A 20245-nucleotide genomic window follows, 5' to 3' on the forward strand; every position below is an offset into this window, starting at 1 on the left:
ATGAAAAGGTGACTGCACGATCTCAAATGGGAGTGATTGCAAATAGTAGGTGTCACAGTTCAGGGCAACTGCACCTGCATTCCCCCTCGGGGTCCAGCAAGGGCACCTACTCTAGGCTCCAGGGTCCTCAGCTGTCACTTCTTTTGGGTTGAGGTCTGTGATCCTCTCCCTCCTGACTGAGTTTTTCCCAGGCTGCACAGCTCCTTGCCTACATTGTGAATTTCCCAGCAAGTCAGACTGCCTAAGCATTTTTTTTTTTATGTTTGGGATGTAATAAGGAAGCTCTAATATAGTTTGGAGACAAAATGGAAAAGAAGAGTAAAATAAAGTTAATAGATTTATAGATTCCAAGGCCAGAAGGAACCATTGTGATCATCTAGACTGAACATAGCGCAGGACATAGAAATTCCCAGAATTAATTCCTAGAGCATATCATTTTAGCAATACATCCAGTTTTGAGTTAAAAAGTGCCAGTGATGGAGAATCCACCATGACCCTTGGTAAATTGTTCCATTGGTTAATTGCCCTCACTGTTAAAAATGTACCTTATTTCCAGTCTCAATTTGTCAAGCTTCAACTTCCAGCCATTGGATCATGTTATACCTTTCTCTGCTAGATTGAAGAGTCCATTATGAAACATTTGTTTCCCATGTAGGTACTTATAGACGAGGGATCGGCAACCTTTGGCACATGGCCCGCCACCCTGATGGGCCGAGCCGGTTTATTTATGTGCCATGTCTGCAGGTTCGACCGATCGTGGCTCCCACTGGCCGCGGTTCACCACTCCAGGCCAATGGGGGCAGCAGGAAGCAGCGGCCAGAACATCCCTCGGCCCGCGCCTCTTCCTGCTATCCCCGTTGGCCTGGAGCGGCAAACCGCGACCAGTGGGAGCTGCGATCGGCCGAACCTGCGGATACGGCAGGTAAACAAACCAGCCCGGCCCGCCAGTGCTTACTCTAGTGGGCTGCATGCCAAAGGTTGCCGATCACTGTTATAGACTGTGATTAATCAAGTCACCTTTTAACCTTCTCTTTTTAAGATAAAAGGATTAAGTTCCTTGACTTCATTACTCTAAGGTATGCTGTCCAATCTTTTAATCATTCTCATGATTCTTCTCTGAACCCTGTCCAATTTATCAACATCCTTTGTGACTTGTGGACACCAGAACTGGACACAATATTACTGCAGAGGTTACACCAGAGCAAAATAGAGAGATAATAGAACCTTCCTACACTTGCTGGATACTCCCCTGCTTATGCATCCAAAGATTGCATTAACTCTTTTGGCCACATTGTCGCACTGGGAGCTCATGGTCAGCTGATTATGCACCAGGACTCTTTTTTTAGTGTCAATGCTTCCAAGGATAGAGTCCCCCATTCTGTAAGTCTGGCCTGCATTCATAGATGTACCCAATTACATTTAGTCATATTAAAACACATATTGTTTGTTTGCACCTATCTTACTAAGTGATCAGGGCTGTCTCTGGCTTTTTTGCCGCCCCAAGCAAAAAAACAAAAAAACAAACAAAAAAAATCGCTGCAGGGCGTCTGGAGCGGCGAAGCAAAAAATCACAAAAACAAAAAAAACCATGCGGGGCGGCCGGAGCCAGGGTCCAGGGGGACTCCCTGCGATGCAGACGTGCCCTGGGCAGCGGAGTGCGCGCCTTGGCTAGCCGTGGGGGAGGGGGCAGGAGCGGGGGAGGAGGAGAGAGAGAAGGGGGGCAGCCAGGGCTTCTTTCAGCCGGGGCACTGGCCACACGGCCCCTCCCACCGTGCCGCCTGCCAGGAGGGCTCTGTGCCGCTCCGGTCGGCATGGAGGGAAGGATGCGGGCTGCCCTGTTGGGCTTGCTGCAGACCTGGCACCGGCTGGGGCAGACGGAGCGTGCAGCCCACTCCCAGCAGGGCACTCCCCTCCTCCGCGCCACCGCCCCCTACAGGAGGCCAGAGTGGCGAACCAAAAAAAAAAGGATTGGAGCTTGCTCGGCTGGTGCCTGGATCCGGCCCTGCAAGTGATCTGAATTGTTCCTTATCAGTGACCCTTCCTCTTCTTTCTTCATGATTGCCCCAATTTTTGTGTCATCTGTAAACTTTATGGAGTTTAAGGCCTGAAAGAACAACCAGATCATCTAGTGTGTATTCACCAACGCCACCCTGCACCCGCACACTAAAGCCAACAGCCAAAATTAGACCAAAGTATTACAACCCAGAGCAGATTGGACTATTCACAGGCAGAGAATAGAAGGGACTGAGATGCACTAGTGATGATTTTGTTTTCTTTCAAGACATTGATAAAAATAAGGTCTGAGCCCTGTGGGTCACCAGTGAAAACATACCTGCTATATGATCCTTCCCCAACGATAATTACATTTTAAGACCTATCTGTCAGCCAGTTTTTAATCAATTTAATGTGTGCCATGGTAATTTTATATCTTTCTAGTTTTTCATCAGAATGTCATATGGTACCAAATCCCAAATCAGCTGCTCCGTTATCATTCCTAGGATCGATGTCAGACAGACAGGCCTATAATTATCCAAACATTTCAATTTATCCTTTTTAAATATTGGCAGAAAATTAGCTTTCTTCCAGTCTTCTGGAAATTCTCCAGTGTTCCAAGTCTTATTTAAAATCAACATTAATGGTCCAGAAAGCTCTTCAGCTAGCTCTTTTAAAATTCTTGGGTGCAAGATATCTGGACCTGCTCATTTATAAATGTCTAACTTTAGTAGCTGTTGCTTATCATCATTGCTAGTTCTATTGGAGTGTAAGGAATTTCATTGTCATAATTATCATCATCTTATGCTATCACTATATCTGTTTTTTCCCAAATACAGAACAAAAATATTTATTGGACTCTCCTGCCTTTTCTACATCAATATTAATAATTCTGCTATTTCCATCTAATAATGTAATACCATTGTTATTATTTTTGTTCCTATTATACTTTAAAAACTCTGTATTGTCCTTAAAAATATATTGCTGATCACAGATTTCTCCCTGTGTGTTTTTGCTTCCCTTATCCATTTTCTACAATTCCTAGCTTCTGATTTATTTTCAATAATATTAACTTCTCTTTTCTTCCTTTTCTTATTTTATGTATCTGCCTTAATTTACTAAACTAGGCCATATTTTCCAACCAGTAAGGCCTTCTTCCTTGATTGTGGGATTGTGGCTTTTGGGGTGTCTAGGAAAGTGTTCTTAAATAATTACCAATTATCATTTACATTTTTCTGACTAAATTCTTCCTCCCAGCTGCTTTGGCTCATGATTGGTTTCAGCTTTGTGAAATTGACTCTAATTTTAAAATAGCAAGTGTGTGTGTGTGTGTGTGTATATATATATATATATATACTGGTTTTGACTTTATTCTGTTTGCATAGTATAAATACCTCTCCGAGCTTCAACATTTCAACAGAAGATTTCTGGACTACATGTTATCAGAAACTTTCTGGAAGGGTGTTGAAAGTTTTCATCATCCCAACCTGCTCTGTGACTCTTCATCAAAGCCTGAATTCCAATCATGCTGCATAGCTATTTCAGTTAGTCAGGCTTTCATTTGAATATGCTTTTTCCTTGGTTTTCTGTTGCTAAGTTTTTCTGTATTATTATCATCTGTCATTGTGGTTTGCAGGGTGTCTCTGATTTCGCTCCTTTCTAAACTGTCAGTACATCTTTATTTAAAGAGCTCTGTGAAGACAGATGTAAAGTTAAGTGTGTGCTTATGGGTTTTGCTGAATAGGATCCCATATTAATAGGGATGACCCTGCAAACACTTAAGTGTGTGAGTTGACTTCTAAGGAACTACTCATGAATCAAGTTACTCACATGCTCAAGTGTTTGCAGGAGCAAGTCTTTAGCTGCTAAGAGGTAAATCCTGTCCATTCCTTTGTGGCTGAGAAGATTCCCCTGGCACAGGGACTGGTATGGTTCTGCTATCTGGATGGGGAGGGTAGGGTTTGGGTTCCCATACAAGGTTTACGTGTGTGTGTGTGTGTGGGACAGAAGAAGGAAGTTGGATTAAGGGCAGTGCCTCTTCATAGATTATGCAGTCCTCCACCCTGCATCAGGGCTGCCCAAGGAGCATTTCAGCCAATATGCAGCCACTCCACAGCCTGCTGGAGAGGATTCCTTCCCCCCAACTCTTCTATGTATCTGCCCACCTCAGCTCCAGGATCAGGCACTACCTTGTGATGACAGCAAGAGCAAAATGCTAAAACAGGGATGCTAGACGTTGCTCTAGTAAATATAGCAATGTTCTTTTGATTAATTTAAATAGTCTCTGTCTAACTCTTAATGAATTAGCCATTTCTAATTTTCTGCCTGGAACAGAATGACCGCCTGTTGGAAAGGTAGCCAAGACTTCTGCTGTTTCCCTGTTTCATAGTAAAGTGGATTAATGCTTGGGGTTCATGAGCTAGCACAACCAAATTACTGCGCTGAAGACACTCATGACTGCAACGGCTTATTAAACTACTGTGATCCATTTTGTGTTCTTTTATCTGCCTCGTTACTGCCACTGCAGTTTAACCAATAGAATATATATTTTAAAAGTCTATTACTTTGCATAAATATTTTTTGTTTAAATTCTCATTTTTTTAGAAGCACAGTAGGAGCTTATTATGTATATACCATATTTCCATAAGGGAAAAGGAGATATCTTATGAGTAAGGTACAAGACTGGGAATCAGGCGACCTGGAGGTTTTATTTGCAGCTCTGCTACAAACTTCCTGTGTGACCTTGGGCATGTCAATTAACCTCTATACAAAATGCGAACAATAAAGGTTACCTACCACTCATGGGTGTTGTAAAGCTAGCTAAATGCTTTGAAGTTTGCAGAGTGTTTTGAGATTCTTGGTAAGCAGACATTATACAAATGCAAAGTGGTCTGGGTGTCCTGCCAGTGACTTGTAACCTTTTTGTTAGTTCTAAGTGTTTATAATTTTTTTTTATTTCTTTTTATTTATACTATAAAAATTGGTTATTTATATTATCCAAAAGGACTGAGGAGGAATTGGTGGGAACAGACTGTGAAAATAAAAAAGGGGAGTGGGTAAAAGGAGAATGAAATGGAAGGGGATAGAAGAAGAAAGAGGAAAGAAGTGAGACAAACACAAAGGATGAGGAGAGAGAGACTGGTAAGAGGGAATGAGAAGATGATGGAACCAACAGCCATTAGGAATTTATCAAATCACAAAATTTATCAAGCATGTCTGATGAGCTGAGCTGGTCTCTCTAGTACCAATGGGGAAGACAGGGTCCTCAGAGGCACTGATGTAACCCTCCTCCCTGCACTTTTAGCTACTTTGAGAAAGGAAACACTAGGATAGCCTTAGCGTGCCCTTTGCAAACTCTTTGTGGCTGTTGATCCTGTTTCTGCCATGTGGGTAGGCGGAGGGGAAGAATCCTAGCCTCAATAAAAGTTGCAGATGCTTAGCAATACTTGGCCCATGATTGTTAATAATTATTTATCACTCTTATTATTAATCTATTTACACTTTTTCCAAAGGTCAAGGACAATGACACTGAGAAGCAGCAATTGGAAAACTGATCAAAGGATATATTTTTTACACAATTTATAATTAACCTATGGAACTAATTGCCACAAATTATCATTGAAACCATGAGGATCAGACATGTATGGGGTTAATAGTAACATCCACAGTAACTTTACATTGGATAAGAAGTATGAGTGATATAAACACTAATAGGGCAGAAGCCAACCACTAACTACCTGGAGTTATCAAGAAGCTTTTCCTGTGGGTGGGTTTTTCCATTATTGTCCATTGCAGGGATTTTTGCACCCTCCTCTAAAGCACGTAGTATTGGTGACTCTGAGATAGGATACTGGGCAACGTTATCTTCTACTTACTATGTTGGGTTCTAACACCAGGCCTCTCATTGTGGCGTCTGAATACTCATTGCACATACCACGTACTTCTTGTCTAGGGCCACTGCTGTGATCTGGAATGGCAATCTCTATATCCCAGTGTTATTTTCATTATTTATTACTATATTCTTATTTGAGGAAAAAGTAAAAGAGTTTTTTCCTCTCTTTATTTCTAAGTTCCTTCTTCAGACACTGTAAATAAAATTTCCGCAGACGTGTGTATTTCAATCCTACATCTTCTAAGATGGATATAACTTTTTGTATTTATAGCTGTTGGACAAGGTTTATCTCACTTTTTTTTTGCTGTCACAAAAAGATAATGCTTTCTATTTGGGAGATTTACCAGAGATGCAGCAGTGGGTAACTGCCTGAATGAATAACGAACACATGTGAACAGGAAATACAGAAAACAATGCTGCTGTTTTACTGAGAAATATAGATACCCTCTTAAGCTAGTTTAGAAGGTTAATTATGAGTAAAAAGTCATTACATGCATTTAAAAAACACTCTTGTTCAAGCTACCTTATCCTAGAATATACAGTTGAACAATATTAACCTTTCTCTTTAATAATTGGAAGACCCACTGAAAACTGCTGAATGTTGCAGATCAGTTAAGAATACTTTATTAGGGAGCTTCGCATCCTGTTGGTTGTAACCACTGCCTGGAACAGTTCTGAATTATCTTCTTGAAAGCTGTTGGTTGAACACTCATGTTCTCTGATTGAAATGATCACTATCTAAAACCACAGTTCTACTAGTGCTCTTTGTACACAATCCCCATTGACTTCAATGCAGTTGAAGGGGCTCAGCATTTGTTAGAAGATGCAAAGCAGCTCACAGGATCAGGCCCTTAGGATGAAATTCACCCTTTACAGAGAGATATCCGAAGTTCTATGCATCATATGTGTCATTTAAGTCCTCAAAACTGGGCCTGAGTGGGATTTAAGAGGGTTATAGGTTTTCTGCTGGCTCTCTGCATGGAGATAAATTTCACCCTCAGTGAATAAACACAATAAAATGCAAAGATATTGCATCCGGGAATATACTTTATCTGTTCTGACAACTCTTAATTCAATTTTAATTATTGATAGTACTTGATATTATTCATGTAAACATACTGTGAAAATAATGAAGTCTTAGTAATATGAGACCTTCCCGCAGCACTTTGCTGTAACGGGGAATGGCAAAGTAAAAGGGGAAATCAAGTTCATACCATAGATAAGTGCTAAGGACCTGATCCTGCAAATTCTAACACGTGCTCCATGGGACTATTTCTATGCCTAAAGTTAAATATGTTTGTAATCATTTTCATCATCAGGGCCTAAATGATCCTGCTAACCATGTGCATTTAGCAAAATAATCTGTTTTAACAAACCTTTTGTTTTTCTTTCCATTCTGTGAAATATTTTTGGTATGTTTCAATTTGCTGCCGCTGTCATAGAATATGACATCACTAATACCAAGGCTGCCAATCCATGGTATTTGTAATGTCACAGATTGATGCATTCTGAGAGCCCATCAAAGAACACAAAGAGAAATTAGCAGATGGGGTAAACAAATAAAATAAAATAAAAACGTATTTGTTTCCTGGCACCCATCGACAGCCCCATGAATGGAGACAATTTAGCATATATTTATGGGTGTAACTCAGTGTTACACAGAACTCTTCTTCATAGATTGGCATAAATTCAAAAGCCTGTCTCTTTCCCCAATGGAAGTTGGACCAATAAAAGATATTACCTCACCCACCTTGACTCTTTAATATCCTGGGACTGACACAATTACAACACTGCAAACAACATTATTATTAATTTTAACCATTGCTCCTTCCATTATATTTCATATAGACCAGGAATTCATGCCATTGAAAACTTACCTCTGCCTATTCTTTTTTCTTCTTTTGTTAAACCAGTACTCTGTTTTGTTTTATTGTTGTTTAAATGTTGTTTTTATTATATAATTGGTTGGCACAGCAGGCGACGTAAATAAGTTTGTAAATTGCTTGGGGCGTAGCCTATGGTTGCATTATCTGATGATGAAAATTGGCACCTCTAATGAGTCAGAGTTCAGAGGGAAGTGAAACACAAACCCACCTGCCAACTGTTTTTGTTTTTTTTCTCTTCCACAGCACGAATTATCAAAACAAAACAGTGGTGTGAAATGCTTCCATGTTTAGAAGGAGAAGGCTGTGATTTGCTAATCAATAAATCAGGCTGGACCTGTACACAACCGGGTGGGCGAATAAAGACAACCACGGTAAGCTACTTCCCTTTTGTTCCTCCTTATCTGTAGCTTCCAAAGAGCAAAGGGTGAGACTTCAAATTTAGATGCCGCATAGGGTTTTAAAGTTAGACACCAGTTAGTAGCCTATGCTCACAAAGACCCATACTGAGACACACACATGTACTTTCACACCTGTGATCACAGATAGGAAAAGTGTGGCAGATTACAAAAAGGATGTAAAATGTCAAACTTTGACTTAAAAGGGTCCATAAATTCAGTCAGTAAAGATTGTCTCTTCACCTTTATTTCACCCTGGTGTGTATTCTGAACTGTGAGTAGAGCAAGGATATAAAATTTCATACTACTGATCTAATGGAGGGAAAATTAGTTCATATTTTTTTTAATAAAAGTAGTTTTGGCTTTTTCACTATAATAAAAAGGCAGTTTCCAAAGACAAATCTCCATCTTCCCAGAGGAAAATTTACGTGAGGCCTAAAGAAAACAAAACAATAAAACCCTTTTGGGGAGATAATCAGAACTTTGGCTCTAACTTGTCCATACTGTACTTTTCAACTCCTTGGTGTCGTCTCCTGTTGTGTTTTGGATTTGTTTGAAGACGCTATATAGAAGTTGAATATGCCTACAACAGTGATGGCTCCCAGGACTTTTAGCATCATCAGACTGTGGGACATTCTCCAAACCAATTGAAGACTCTTGTGCTTCAAAAATTTAAAACCTCCCAGGAGATATGGTAGAATAATACCCTGATAGGTTGCTATGCCATCAGGGATATTTTTTTCTATAGGTTTACAGGACTCTCAAGCTACATTTAAATAACTGACATTTCAAGAATGTTTCATCATAAAGATTTACTTCAAATCCTGCTTTATATGTTAACCTCAGTGTGCTTCAAATTAGTGAGGTTTAGCAGGGTTTGGGCACAGGCCTATCAAGCAGGATCTCCTGCATAGATTCTCTCTCTGGAGAGAGGTGAGGAGACACTATTGCATATTTTTTTAGTGTTTTTACAGTGTCAGTATTTTGACACAAAATCAACATGACCTTCACTTTTTAATTTTTTTTACCAATCTTTGAGAATAACATTTATTGTCAACTGACATTTACAAGCACAACCTATGAATTTGGTATTGTTCTAATGTAAGATCCTATGCCATCCTGACATCCCTGTAGTTGCTAGACATAGCAAGGTACATTATGGATAGTGTTGCAAACTTGCCTCTCAGTCTCCAAATCAGAACTTTAATCTTCATTTCCTTTAGGTCATATGAGTGTAATTTATGTAATGGTGATATAAAAATATAATAGAGGGAAACAATATCATCAGCTCCCAAGGGCAGGCAGACCTGACAGGGTATCTTTGGAACACTCACAGTATTATTCAAAATCTCATTAATTCAGTGATATTTTCTGTGCCTCAGGTAAAGCAAATTACCTGTGTACCCTGATACATTTGCATCTATCATTATTATTGTTTGTTTTATCAGGATGCACCAGTGATATATGCTTGGTGCTATGAAAGATAAAAAGTAAGCACAGTGTCTACCCTGAGGAATTCATGTTAGATATCTATCAGATTGATTCAGTTCATCTCTTAGATTTGACACCAGGGCCTGATTCTGATCTCACACCTGCTTTACAACTGTTTAACTCTACTGACCTAAACAGAATTACTCTTGTTTTCAAGCACCATAAATGAGATCAGAAGCAGGACACATCCTGGGGAAATTATGGCAATGCTGAGCAAAGTCTTATTAAGAAGAATCTCTTCTGAGACAAGATACGCTTAACAGAGGAGAGAAAAGGACTTCTGTCCAACCCTGTCACAGCCCAGGCCCTTACCTAATTTAGAACAGTCTACAGCAGCTGGCTCAGATCCCTAAGAGACCATACAGCATCGGAGAATTGCCAGAGGGAAGTGCAATTCTACTCTAGCCCTTCTGTACCCCTCCCACTACATCTTCTCCCACCACCTTCGTGACCTCTAAGCTGAAGTGGAATGGGTGGGTGGGAGGGTGTGCACACATACATTAATTGTCTATTGATCCAAACTAACAGTTCGGGATGTTCCAAAGAACACTGGGTCCAGCATAAATGACCAAAAAAAATAGTATTTAAAAAAAAAAAATCCAATTGCTCATCGGGCACTTGATTTGGTGTGCAGGGAGGGGTCAGAAAGCAAAAGAGCTGGAAACTTGGTTCATATGGGCTTCATAATGACTAATATAAACCCCTAAGAAAAGAGGATAGATAATGGAAGCACCACCACTCTTCTTTGTAGCAATACCGCTTGAAGGAATAAAGTAAGTTATATTTCTCTTCCTCATCAGCCTACCTTACCTGCTAGACCTATACTGCTCCTTGTTGAAAATATAAGTACAACAAAGTACAGCCTGAGATGGGGTGATCAGAACATTGTGGAATTAAGCTCCAAATACACAGAAAATATACAGCCCATTGTGGGTCTAATCCTCCTGTGGAAATAAGTGAATATTCTGCCATATATTCTAATGGGAGCGGGATAGGGCCTAAATTAGTTAACCTACAATAATTTATGCAGGTGTTTGCAGGTAATATTAGGTTGTATCTGAAAGTGAAAGAGATACTAATACTGTACCTTTCACTACCAGAGCAGGGATAAGTTTCTGTAACACAAGATATCATATTACTGATATCATATCAGTAATTATATGCTGCACTATATGTACTATAACTGGTAAGTAGGAATAGAATTGAACACTTGAGGACTTAGATTAGTGCTTCCGTTTGTAGTGACTCTTACACTGATGCCTGTTGTTAGTGTTTGTATATATTGCATTATAGGCACTTGTGTAAATAATATGATGTCAGGGCTTGGGCATAGAAGAAGTGTGTGAAACGTGAAGCTAAGTGGAGGCAGGTGATAAGTTTCCTCTCATGAGAATATTGACCCTAGAACCTATTTTTTTCCCATGAAAATGAGGCAGAAATAGAACTCTTGCCTGGATGAGTTTTACTAATGTGAACAGCATCACATTATGTAATAATGCTTAATATTTTATGTGCCAAATATCTAGGAAACTGCAAACTTATCTAATAAATACACTTTGCACCCACATGTTTCAGTGAATTGTGTTTCCTAGGAAGGGCTTTGGCTGGTGTCAAAATAGTTTTGTGTCAAAATAGTTTAACCTTGATAGTCAAGGCCTGATTTTTTCATTGCCTGCTTGCACTTTGTGTAAGCATTTATGCCTGTGCAAAGTAATGCAACCAAATCGGAATTCTCTACTCACACTGGTGGCAGCCTTTTATGCCCATTTTGCACTCACTTTGCACAGCTGTAAATGACTACACAACGTGCCAGGGAAGGGAGAATCAGACCCAACATATATTCTAAATGGATCTGGATGTCACTTTTATGCCCTGTCAGCCTTTCTACAAGGTGTGAATGAACCAAGGATTTTTCATCCGGTAAGAGGCTTTTAGAATTGAAGACTGACTGGGCCAACTGCCAATCTATGTACTAAGCATATGATTGTCAATACAAGGAAACAATATGGCAGCTTACTAGAGGAGATGCTGTAGGAACAGAATACTTTGTAGTTGTTAACACTTTTAACAAAGTGATTCATGCTAAATACTTTTATTTTTAAAATGCCTCCATTTAAAAAGCCTCTATGGTTATCTTCAAATCACATGCCATGCAAAAATGTTCTGCTTTTTATATTTTCATTAATCTCCCAAATCTGATTTTTAAAATGAATTTACCTGACTCTCTCGTGTGAGAAAGACTATATAATTTCATCAATGCCAGAAGATGTCATGATTTCACCAGATACTGCTTAGAAACATGGCTCTTTTATATTTCAAGCATGAATCTTGCCAGTGTATAAATGAGGAGATACACAAATCTATTGGCTTTACAGGGGAGATTAATTTTAGCACCAAAGTGTATATATGTTGTCAATGATCCATCACTACTTAATTGTTACTTAATTAATTCCTTCTTTTACATGATGTGATTTCAATGCATGGAGCTTAACAGAACATTCATGCACCAGTAGCTAACCTTTTAAAACCTCTGTGATTTTACTGCTAAATTAGCTGAAGTGGGAAATTAAGGAGTATGAAGAAGCTAAAAGAGAGCTCGCAGTGGATAAAAGGTGTAATTACTTTGACATGGAGCTCACTGCTTAGCTAGTAAAATTTACTAAGGATCTAGCTTCGCCAAGGGACGTGACTTTCTTAATAGAGTTTTCTTACGCACAGAGCAACTTAGCATTACTCACCATTAATATAAATGACATGCTGGCTGGCTTGGAAAGGTAATTTGTTCCTTACCCTGAGAAATACTAAAGTTGTTTGTATTGGCTGAAATTTAAATGAAAATTTTTCTGCAAATCTTTATCATACACAAATGTATGATTAAGGTAAATTGGACAAAATGTACTGGCTTGTTTTCATCATTGATTTACCAGCAATGTGGTGTTACTCATACCATTACATTCTGTTTTCAAAGTAAAAATACATATTGCATATTGGATTTGAGAATTTACTTTTTTTTAGACTGAAGACCATCTGGAAATGTCCTGAGGCTATGGACTAGTGGTCTGAGCATGGGACTGGGAGCCAGAAACTCCTGAGCTCTAATCCCGGCTCTGACAGTCACTGCCTCTGTGGCCTTGGGTAAGTCACTGAACCTCTCTGCCTCAATTTCCCTAGTCATGCAGTAGGAGTAATAATACTTACCTACCTACATCAAAGGTGGATTGTGAGGTTTCCTTAAATAATACCTGTAATTACTTAGGAAATTCAGAGTGCTATACAAGTATTATTAATATAGTTGTTAGGCTCTGGAATTATACTAATTTCTCTCGCATTCATATAGCTAGGCTAGATGGGGTTCCAGTTCTGAGTTTTGCTAAACATACCTTTCACATTTCCACAGGGCAGTGGATATATATTTATGTCACCCTCCCAGCTCCACCTCCGCATGTTGTTTCACATGTGATTCTAGGATGTAATGCAAGGCCAGATGAAGGTAATTACAGGCTGTAGGCACACCACAGTTTGGGGGTTCCCTGAGATGCTGTCTGCACACAATAGCCCTGACCACCTCTCCCTTTTGGTAGGGGTGATGTGAAGGGGACCTCCCGCAGAGACGGGGCAGCGGCATGCGGCTCTCATCTTCCCATAGGAGTTGCAGCAGGATCCTCCTCCTTAGGAGCTTAGGGTGGCAGTAGGAAGCCCTGTCCCAAACCCTGGAGAGGCAGAAGTGGTACCAGAGGGGCTACCAATACTTATTCCAACAGCCAAGGATGTACCTGCTTGTATGTGTAGGCTGGGACTACTGTAATCCCCTTCTTTGTGCTGCTACATACATAGTCATCCGTTATTGGCAGGGTCCCCCAGAGCTGTGGGTCTCGTTGGTAATGCCCTATTGAGATGTGTGCTGCAGCTTAAGCCTGTCAGAACTATTATTTCAGGCAGCCTACAGACTCATGCAGATATTTGCACAACCATTAGGGCTAGAAGCTTACTTAAGTTGTTAATGGAAGCTGAGATTCTGGTGTAATTGCACTATGCCAAGAACTAGGCCCGTGGCTTAAACATGCCCTTACATCAAAAAGAGTAAGGCAGAAAAAGAAATCCTGATTCTTTCTGCCATTCTTTCTAGATGCACTAAAATTAGAAAGAGAGGTATCACTTGATACTGATTTTCTGAATTGGTGGGTATTTTTGTATTAGGGGGAAAAGCTTTTCTCTTGATGGGTAGCATGTGTTTCAGTTTTGTATACTCTGTGTAGATTCATGCTGTTGGTGCTTGTGAATTCAAGTTGTTATTCCTTTCCAAGGTCTCATAAGATTCACCTGCTCCCAGCAGTTCCCATTGTTCATACTGAATGTTTCACAGCATGAATTTGTTGTATCTTGATTTTTCTGTCCTGGGACTGGCTTCCCTTCTGTATGTGATTTGTGGCTGCCACTAATATATAGTTGGGTCAAATATCATGGGTCAAATTACAGAGCCCAGAAGGTGATTGAAGAGATGGCTTTTGCTCTCTGCATATTCTGAATCAGGTGTATATTGGTCTGAATCAGGTGTAACTTAAAGCAGCTCTAAAGTTTACTCTAATTTATACTGGATGCTAATAGTCCTGAGGATCCAAACCAGTATGCAGATATCTGAGGGGCATACTGAATCTGCAGACTTGCCTATTTTCTCCTGAACACTCTTCTACACTGACACAAGCTAGGATCTACCATGCTAACTCTGTGCCACCAGAAGACCCTCTACACCAGTGGTTCCCAAACTTTAACAACCAGTGAACCCCTTTCACTAAAATGTCAAGTTTCGCAAACCCCCTCCTAAAAATGAATATTTGCAGGGATTTTCTCCTTTACCTGAGTATAAATTATAAAAGCAGTGATCTTGGAAATATAAAATTTGTTTTAATGACAATCTTATTGCACACTATTTATTATTTATTATTATTAATCATTACAGTATTTTTATTACATTATGAAAACGGCAACACTCTTCCAAGATTTCACTTTCGTAACTTGTATTACTTTGAATAAGCCTGTTATAAGACAAGTCTTCTATGTTTCATCAAGGAGTATCAGATATGAAACAGCATGAAGGTATTTAAGAAGCCAACTCAAAGAGTTCCTCCTACACAAGCATTCAGGTCTTGAGCAGTCCAGGCAAACAACGCACGTTATAACAAAGCTTAAACTTGTTCTTCATAATAATTTTAAAAACAATACTAGCTGCCTATTTAATTTTAAAACCAGGAAAAAATATATGCCTCCCTTTCCATTTCTTATAAGGAGTCTTGAAGTTTAAATCTCCTCAGTGTGATAGATATGCTTGCTTTGATCTGCTTAGCTCCTGGAAGTCCAGGGGCTCCGTGCTGCTGGCCCCGTGCTGCCCATGGGGTCCCTAGGGACAGCTCTGTCTCCCATTAGGGAATTTTTTCTAGAGAACCCCCTGTAGCATTTCGCAAACCCCCAGGGGTTCACGAACCCCAGTTTGGGAACCACTGCTCTACGCTGAGGTGATCCATCTAGGGCTGGATGCATAGTTTTAGGGCTGCTTTATACCACCAGTGCAGTGCAAACCAGCCACACTGCATTTGAAAGAGGACTTGGGCCTCAACACTGGCCAATAAAAAAATAAAAATCAGATCTCCAAATCTGTGTTACAGATAACACCCCTGATATTAAACCTGAAGGGATTAGAAACTACTCTTCATCATTTAGTATGATGTTTCCTTTTTGCATCACCTTCAGGCTGGGCTGAGTCTATTTTACTTTTAGGATTTAATGCACTGATAGCATTCAGAATCTGCAGAACATTTGCTTTTGATAACTTGGCCAAATCCTGGATTTCTTAATTCGACAAAACTCACTGGAATCTCAGTTATTGATGCTAATAAGCTGTTTGCTTAAGTAAAGGTTGAATGATTCACTCCATGCTTCCATTAGAACGAATATAATATTTGTTTTAACTCTTATTTTCTAAAACCTAAATTTTCAACTAAATTTGACTCAATTATCCTGTAAAATATTATTGGAACTCAGTATTTTCAGAAAATGAAGATCTCTAATCCCCAAATCCAGAATGCTAAGAAAGATTGGGAGTTTTTCCCATACCCTAAGGGCTCCAAGTTGAAGAGGGGTGACAGTGGGGAGTTTTCTGTTGAGAAAATTAAAATTGCTTAGGGAGTATTTTAAGAGGATTCGCCCTTCTCATTGAGTGCCAAATCCAGGTTCCATTTCAATTGATGACAAAACTCCCATTGTTTTAAATGAGCACACATTTTGCCCCATGAGTGTGCATCACTTGTAGTGAAGTATCTGATTTTAAAATGTGGATTGTCAGCATTTCAAACAATTCCTTGCAAGAATATAGGGAAACCTAGCATCATTGTTCCCTTTCAGAGGAGGTATTTTCAGATATTGATGGAGAACCATGCTAGCCACATATTCATGTCTCATAGCCAACCTCAAAGAAAATATAAAAGGGATGCTCATTTCTGCATGTAATATTATAAAGATCATTACAGTTTCTATTCAAATAAAATCAGTTTTCAGGGTATAAGATTTTAAAGATGTCTATTCTCTCTGAATTCTTACTTGTAACTGCCATTTATGATAGAGGCTACATTCTTAAACAGTATGGGTCTGAATCTGATCTCACTACACTGCTGTAAGTGAGAGAAGAATTAGGCTTAGATGACTAAAACCTACATAGCAATTGTTTTTTTGTAATTTGCCCACCTACTGGTTCATAGGAATTAGTGATTTACTACTGTTGCGTTGATTTACTCATGAAACCTGCTAGTTTAATGTAAAATAAGCTACACATATCTGATCCATTTCAGGTCTGCACTGTCCTTTCGAATAAAGTAAATAAAACAGATTTTACCCTAGGCACCAGTGGCTGGATTCCCAGCTAGTCATCTATTTCATGTTTGTGTAGAATAGACTTTGCTTCTGCTAAAAGGAAATGACCCAAATAGTTATTTTGTTTTTCTTTTTGTACTTTGAAAGCAGAATTCTGAAATGTACATAAAGCACATCTGTAACTTTGGCTAGTCACTGACACTAATGTAATGTGGCATACTATCAACCCAACCAATAAGTTGTGATGTCTGAAATTGTTCACGTGCATGAACAACCTTAATAGCTGGTCTTGTGGGAGTGCCTACATTGTTAAATTGGCCCTAATGAAAATTACTTCAGTTTGAAGTTCTTTACAGCTTTCATACTTCTGTAAGAATAAGACAACTTAAATATATATATAATCATGTGGAGGTGAGGGTCACATACATCCCCAAAACCAAAGGAAAACATTTAAGAATGGAGTGCCCAGGATGTGGAGGCTTCAGATCAGTAATGGGTGATTCTGTCTCGTGAAATTTCAGGAAAATATAGGCCCAGCAAGAAGATGAGATTGTTTTATCATTATTGTTATTATTTATGTACACTATGTATGTATGTAGTAGGATCACTACAAACACTCAGATATAGTTCCTGGTCCAAATAATTAATAATTAAAGGACAAATACACAAGTAGGTAGGGATTAGTGGAAGAAAAACAATGAGACAATTTATGTTAGTAATAATCTGTGTTACTCTAGCACAGGGATTGGCAACCTTTGGCACGCGGCCCGTCAGGGAAATCCGCTGGGGTGGGATGTGGCCGCCGCTTCCCACAGCCCCCATTGGCCTGGAACGGCGAACCGCAGCCAGTGGGAACTGCGATCAGCCGAACCTGCGGACGCTGCAGGTAAACAAACCGTCCCGGCCCGCTAGTGGATTTCCCTGATGGGCCGCGTGCCAAAGGTTGCCGATCCCTGCTCTAGCACCTACAGGCTTCACCTGTCAGGGACCACAGGTCTCAAATCTGGGCCATAGAGCTATTACGGGCTTGTAAATGCTAGCCAACCACCCAGTAACCTGCTAACAGTTGCCAGGACTGGAAGCTGAATTCCAGAGTTGCCAGAACTCTGGGGGGCCTGATTGGTTTCCTGCTTGTATTTAAACTGAGCATAGGAACAAGAAGTTGTCCATGCAACTGAGTTTCTCCTACTGAGGGCTGCTTCCTTTGTTCTATCTGCGCCTACTGCCGGACAGTGATCTCCCAGACCTTGCCTGCCTCCTGCCACCTGACTCTCTAGCTACCCTCTGGCATAGCTCAGACCCTAATCTCCTGGTATTTGACCCAGCCTGTCTCCCATGGGTGAGACCATCCATATCCCGTTTGTGACACCAGCTGATATCAGGGCCATGTTGTGTTTGTACAGTGCCTAACACATGAGAGACCATCCCAAAGTGTTTACAATCTAAGTTAGTGGTTCTCAAACTTTTTTTACTGGTGACCCCTTTCACATAGCAAGCCTCTGAGTGCAACCCCCCTTATAAATTAAAAACATGTTTTAATATATTTAACACCATTATAAATGCTGGAGGCAAAGTGGGGTTTGGGGTGGAGGCTGACTGCTCATGACCCCCTCCCCCATGTAATAGCCCTGTGACTGCTGGAGGGGTCCCAACCCCCAGTTTGAGAACCCCTGACCTAAGTAGACAAGACAGATACAGGATAGGAGAAGAAACAGTCACAGAGCAGTAAAGACACTTGCCCAAGATCTTTATTCACTGTAAGTAGCACAGTATTGCTAGGTCTTTAAGAAGAGCTTAACATATGGACAGGATACAGTTCTTGTAGATAAGCACTGTATCCTGTCCATATGTTTGCATCATGTGTACTAGATAGTGTATGTGGAATAAAGCATGGAGGTGATTTGTCAATTTCTTGCACAATGGATGAAAAATTTGGTGGAACGGAGGAGACCGAGCCAACACAAAGCTTCACAAAAGAGGAAGATTTGTGTCTTGATTTTATTTTCTAGCATTTGGGCAATTGATGTGGCCAAGTTCTTGATCCACCATTGAATATCTTATGGATTCTTATGGGGGAGCAGCTGAATCCAGCTGAAGTTCAAGATCAAACACAAACACTTTGTGGGATTCATATCTGTGACCCTAGGACAAATGGACTGCGGATTTTCTTTCTTGTTTTCCTTTATAGAATTAAAGTTTTCATGTCTGATCTTGACCTTTAGAGTAGGAAAAAAGCAAGTGAAACCTTAAGAAAGGAAATAAACCTGTGGGATGTTGTTTTTGACAATGTATAAATCAAAGTGGGGCATATAGCTAATTTTTTGGGGGAGGCGGGGGTTGTAATACAAAAGTATAAAATATGGAAACTTGTATGTCATATTAGCATCAAGAGTTTAAAATGTATGCTAAAATATTACACTCATTTCACAGAGAGGAAGTCTTCATTGTAAAAATGTTATGACATGAAGCCATTACACAAGCATATCTGGTTGAACCCTTTTTTTTTTTTTTTTTCCATTTTCTGAATCCAAAACAATTCAAAAGTTTATTAAATCATGTGAGGTAACCTGGATCACTTCTTGGACTTTGTGACAAAACTACTACATATATAGAGGAAATGAAGTAGGTATCATAGTGCAGGGATTTTAGTAATGTATTAGAGAAAGTGTCTGTCAAAACATTACTTGAAAAATTAATTCTAATTGGCTCATCATGTGGAGCACTGTCATTTCAACTGGAAGGCTGAGAAACCATAAACAATAATGAACAGAATATATTGAACTAGGGTGAGATAGACTAGGGAGTGACAGATGTGTGAAAGGCCCAGTTTTGCTTTATCAGGGATATTTTCAAAGTCACAGGAGCCTGTAAGCTCCTAACTCCCATATTCATAGTTTCCAAGGCCAGAAGGGACTACTGTGATCATCCAGTCTGACCTGTAAGTCAGAGAACATAAAACATCCCAAAATTAATTCCTAGAGCATATCTTTTAGAAAAACATCCAATCTTTATTTAAAATTTGTCAGTGATGACAACTCCACCATGACTCTTGGTAACTTGTTCCAAAGGTTAAATACTCTCACCGTTAAAACTGTACATCTTCTTTCCAATCTGAATTTGTCTAGCTTCACCTTGCAATCATTCGATCATGTTATAGCTGTCTCCACTTGATTGAAGAGCCTATTAATAATTGTTTGTTCCCTACATAAGTATTTGTAGACTGTAATCAAATTATCCCTCAATGTTCTTTCTTAAATAGATTGGGGTCCTTGAGTCTATCACTATAAGGCATTTTTTAAAATCCTTTAATCATTCTTGTGGCTCTTTTATGAACCCTCTCCAATTTCTCAACATCCTTCTTGAATTGTGGACACCACAACTGGACACCATATTCCAGCAGCAGTCACACCAGTACCAAAATGCAGAGGTAAAATAGCACTCTCTTACTTTATATTCCCGTTTAAGCATTCAAAGGTCACATTAACTCTTTTGGCCACAGCATTGCTCTGGAAGTTCAAATTCAGCTGATTATCCACTACATTCCACAAATCTTATTCAGAGTCACTGCTTCCCAGGTTAGAGTCCCCCTATCCTGTAAGTATGGCCTGTATTCTTTATTCCTAGATATATGCCTTGACATTTAGCTATTTTAAAATGCATATTGCTTGCTTCCACCCAGTTTACCAAGAGATCCAGATCATTGTGTATCAGTGACGTCTCCTCTTCAT

At 39.7% G+C, this 20245-nt stretch overlaps 1 protein-coding gene across 7 annotated transcripts in view; it reads left to right on the plus strand.

Moving 5' to 3' along the window:
- TAFA5 (TAFA chemokine like family member 5) overlaps nt 1-20245 on the plus strand; it is a 595960-nt gene that overhangs the window by 489473 nt on the left and 86242 nt on the right. For 5 of the 7 annotated variants that reach the window (XR_004645354.1, XR_004645349.1, XR_004645347.1 and 2 more), the window contains exon 3: nt 8014-8141. Coding sequence is in view for 2 of the 7 variants with exons in the window: in XM_034767165.1 (XP_034623056.1) it covers nt 8014-8141 (128 nt within the window). In the remaining 5 variants the exon portion in view is untranslated. Of the gene's footprint in view, nt 1-8013; nt 8142-12671; nt 12792-20245 lie in introns of all 7 variants that reach the window. The other 2 variants (XR_004645351.1, XR_004645352.1) reach the window with 1 other exon arrangement.

The sequence above is a fragment of the Trachemys scripta genome, chromosome 1, assembly GCF_013100865.1.
Source record: "Trachemys scripta elegans isolate TJP31775 chromosome 1, CAS_Tse_1.0, whole genome shotgun sequence".
Lineage (NCBI taxonomy): Eukaryota > Metazoa > Chordata > Testudines > Emydidae > Trachemys > Trachemys scripta.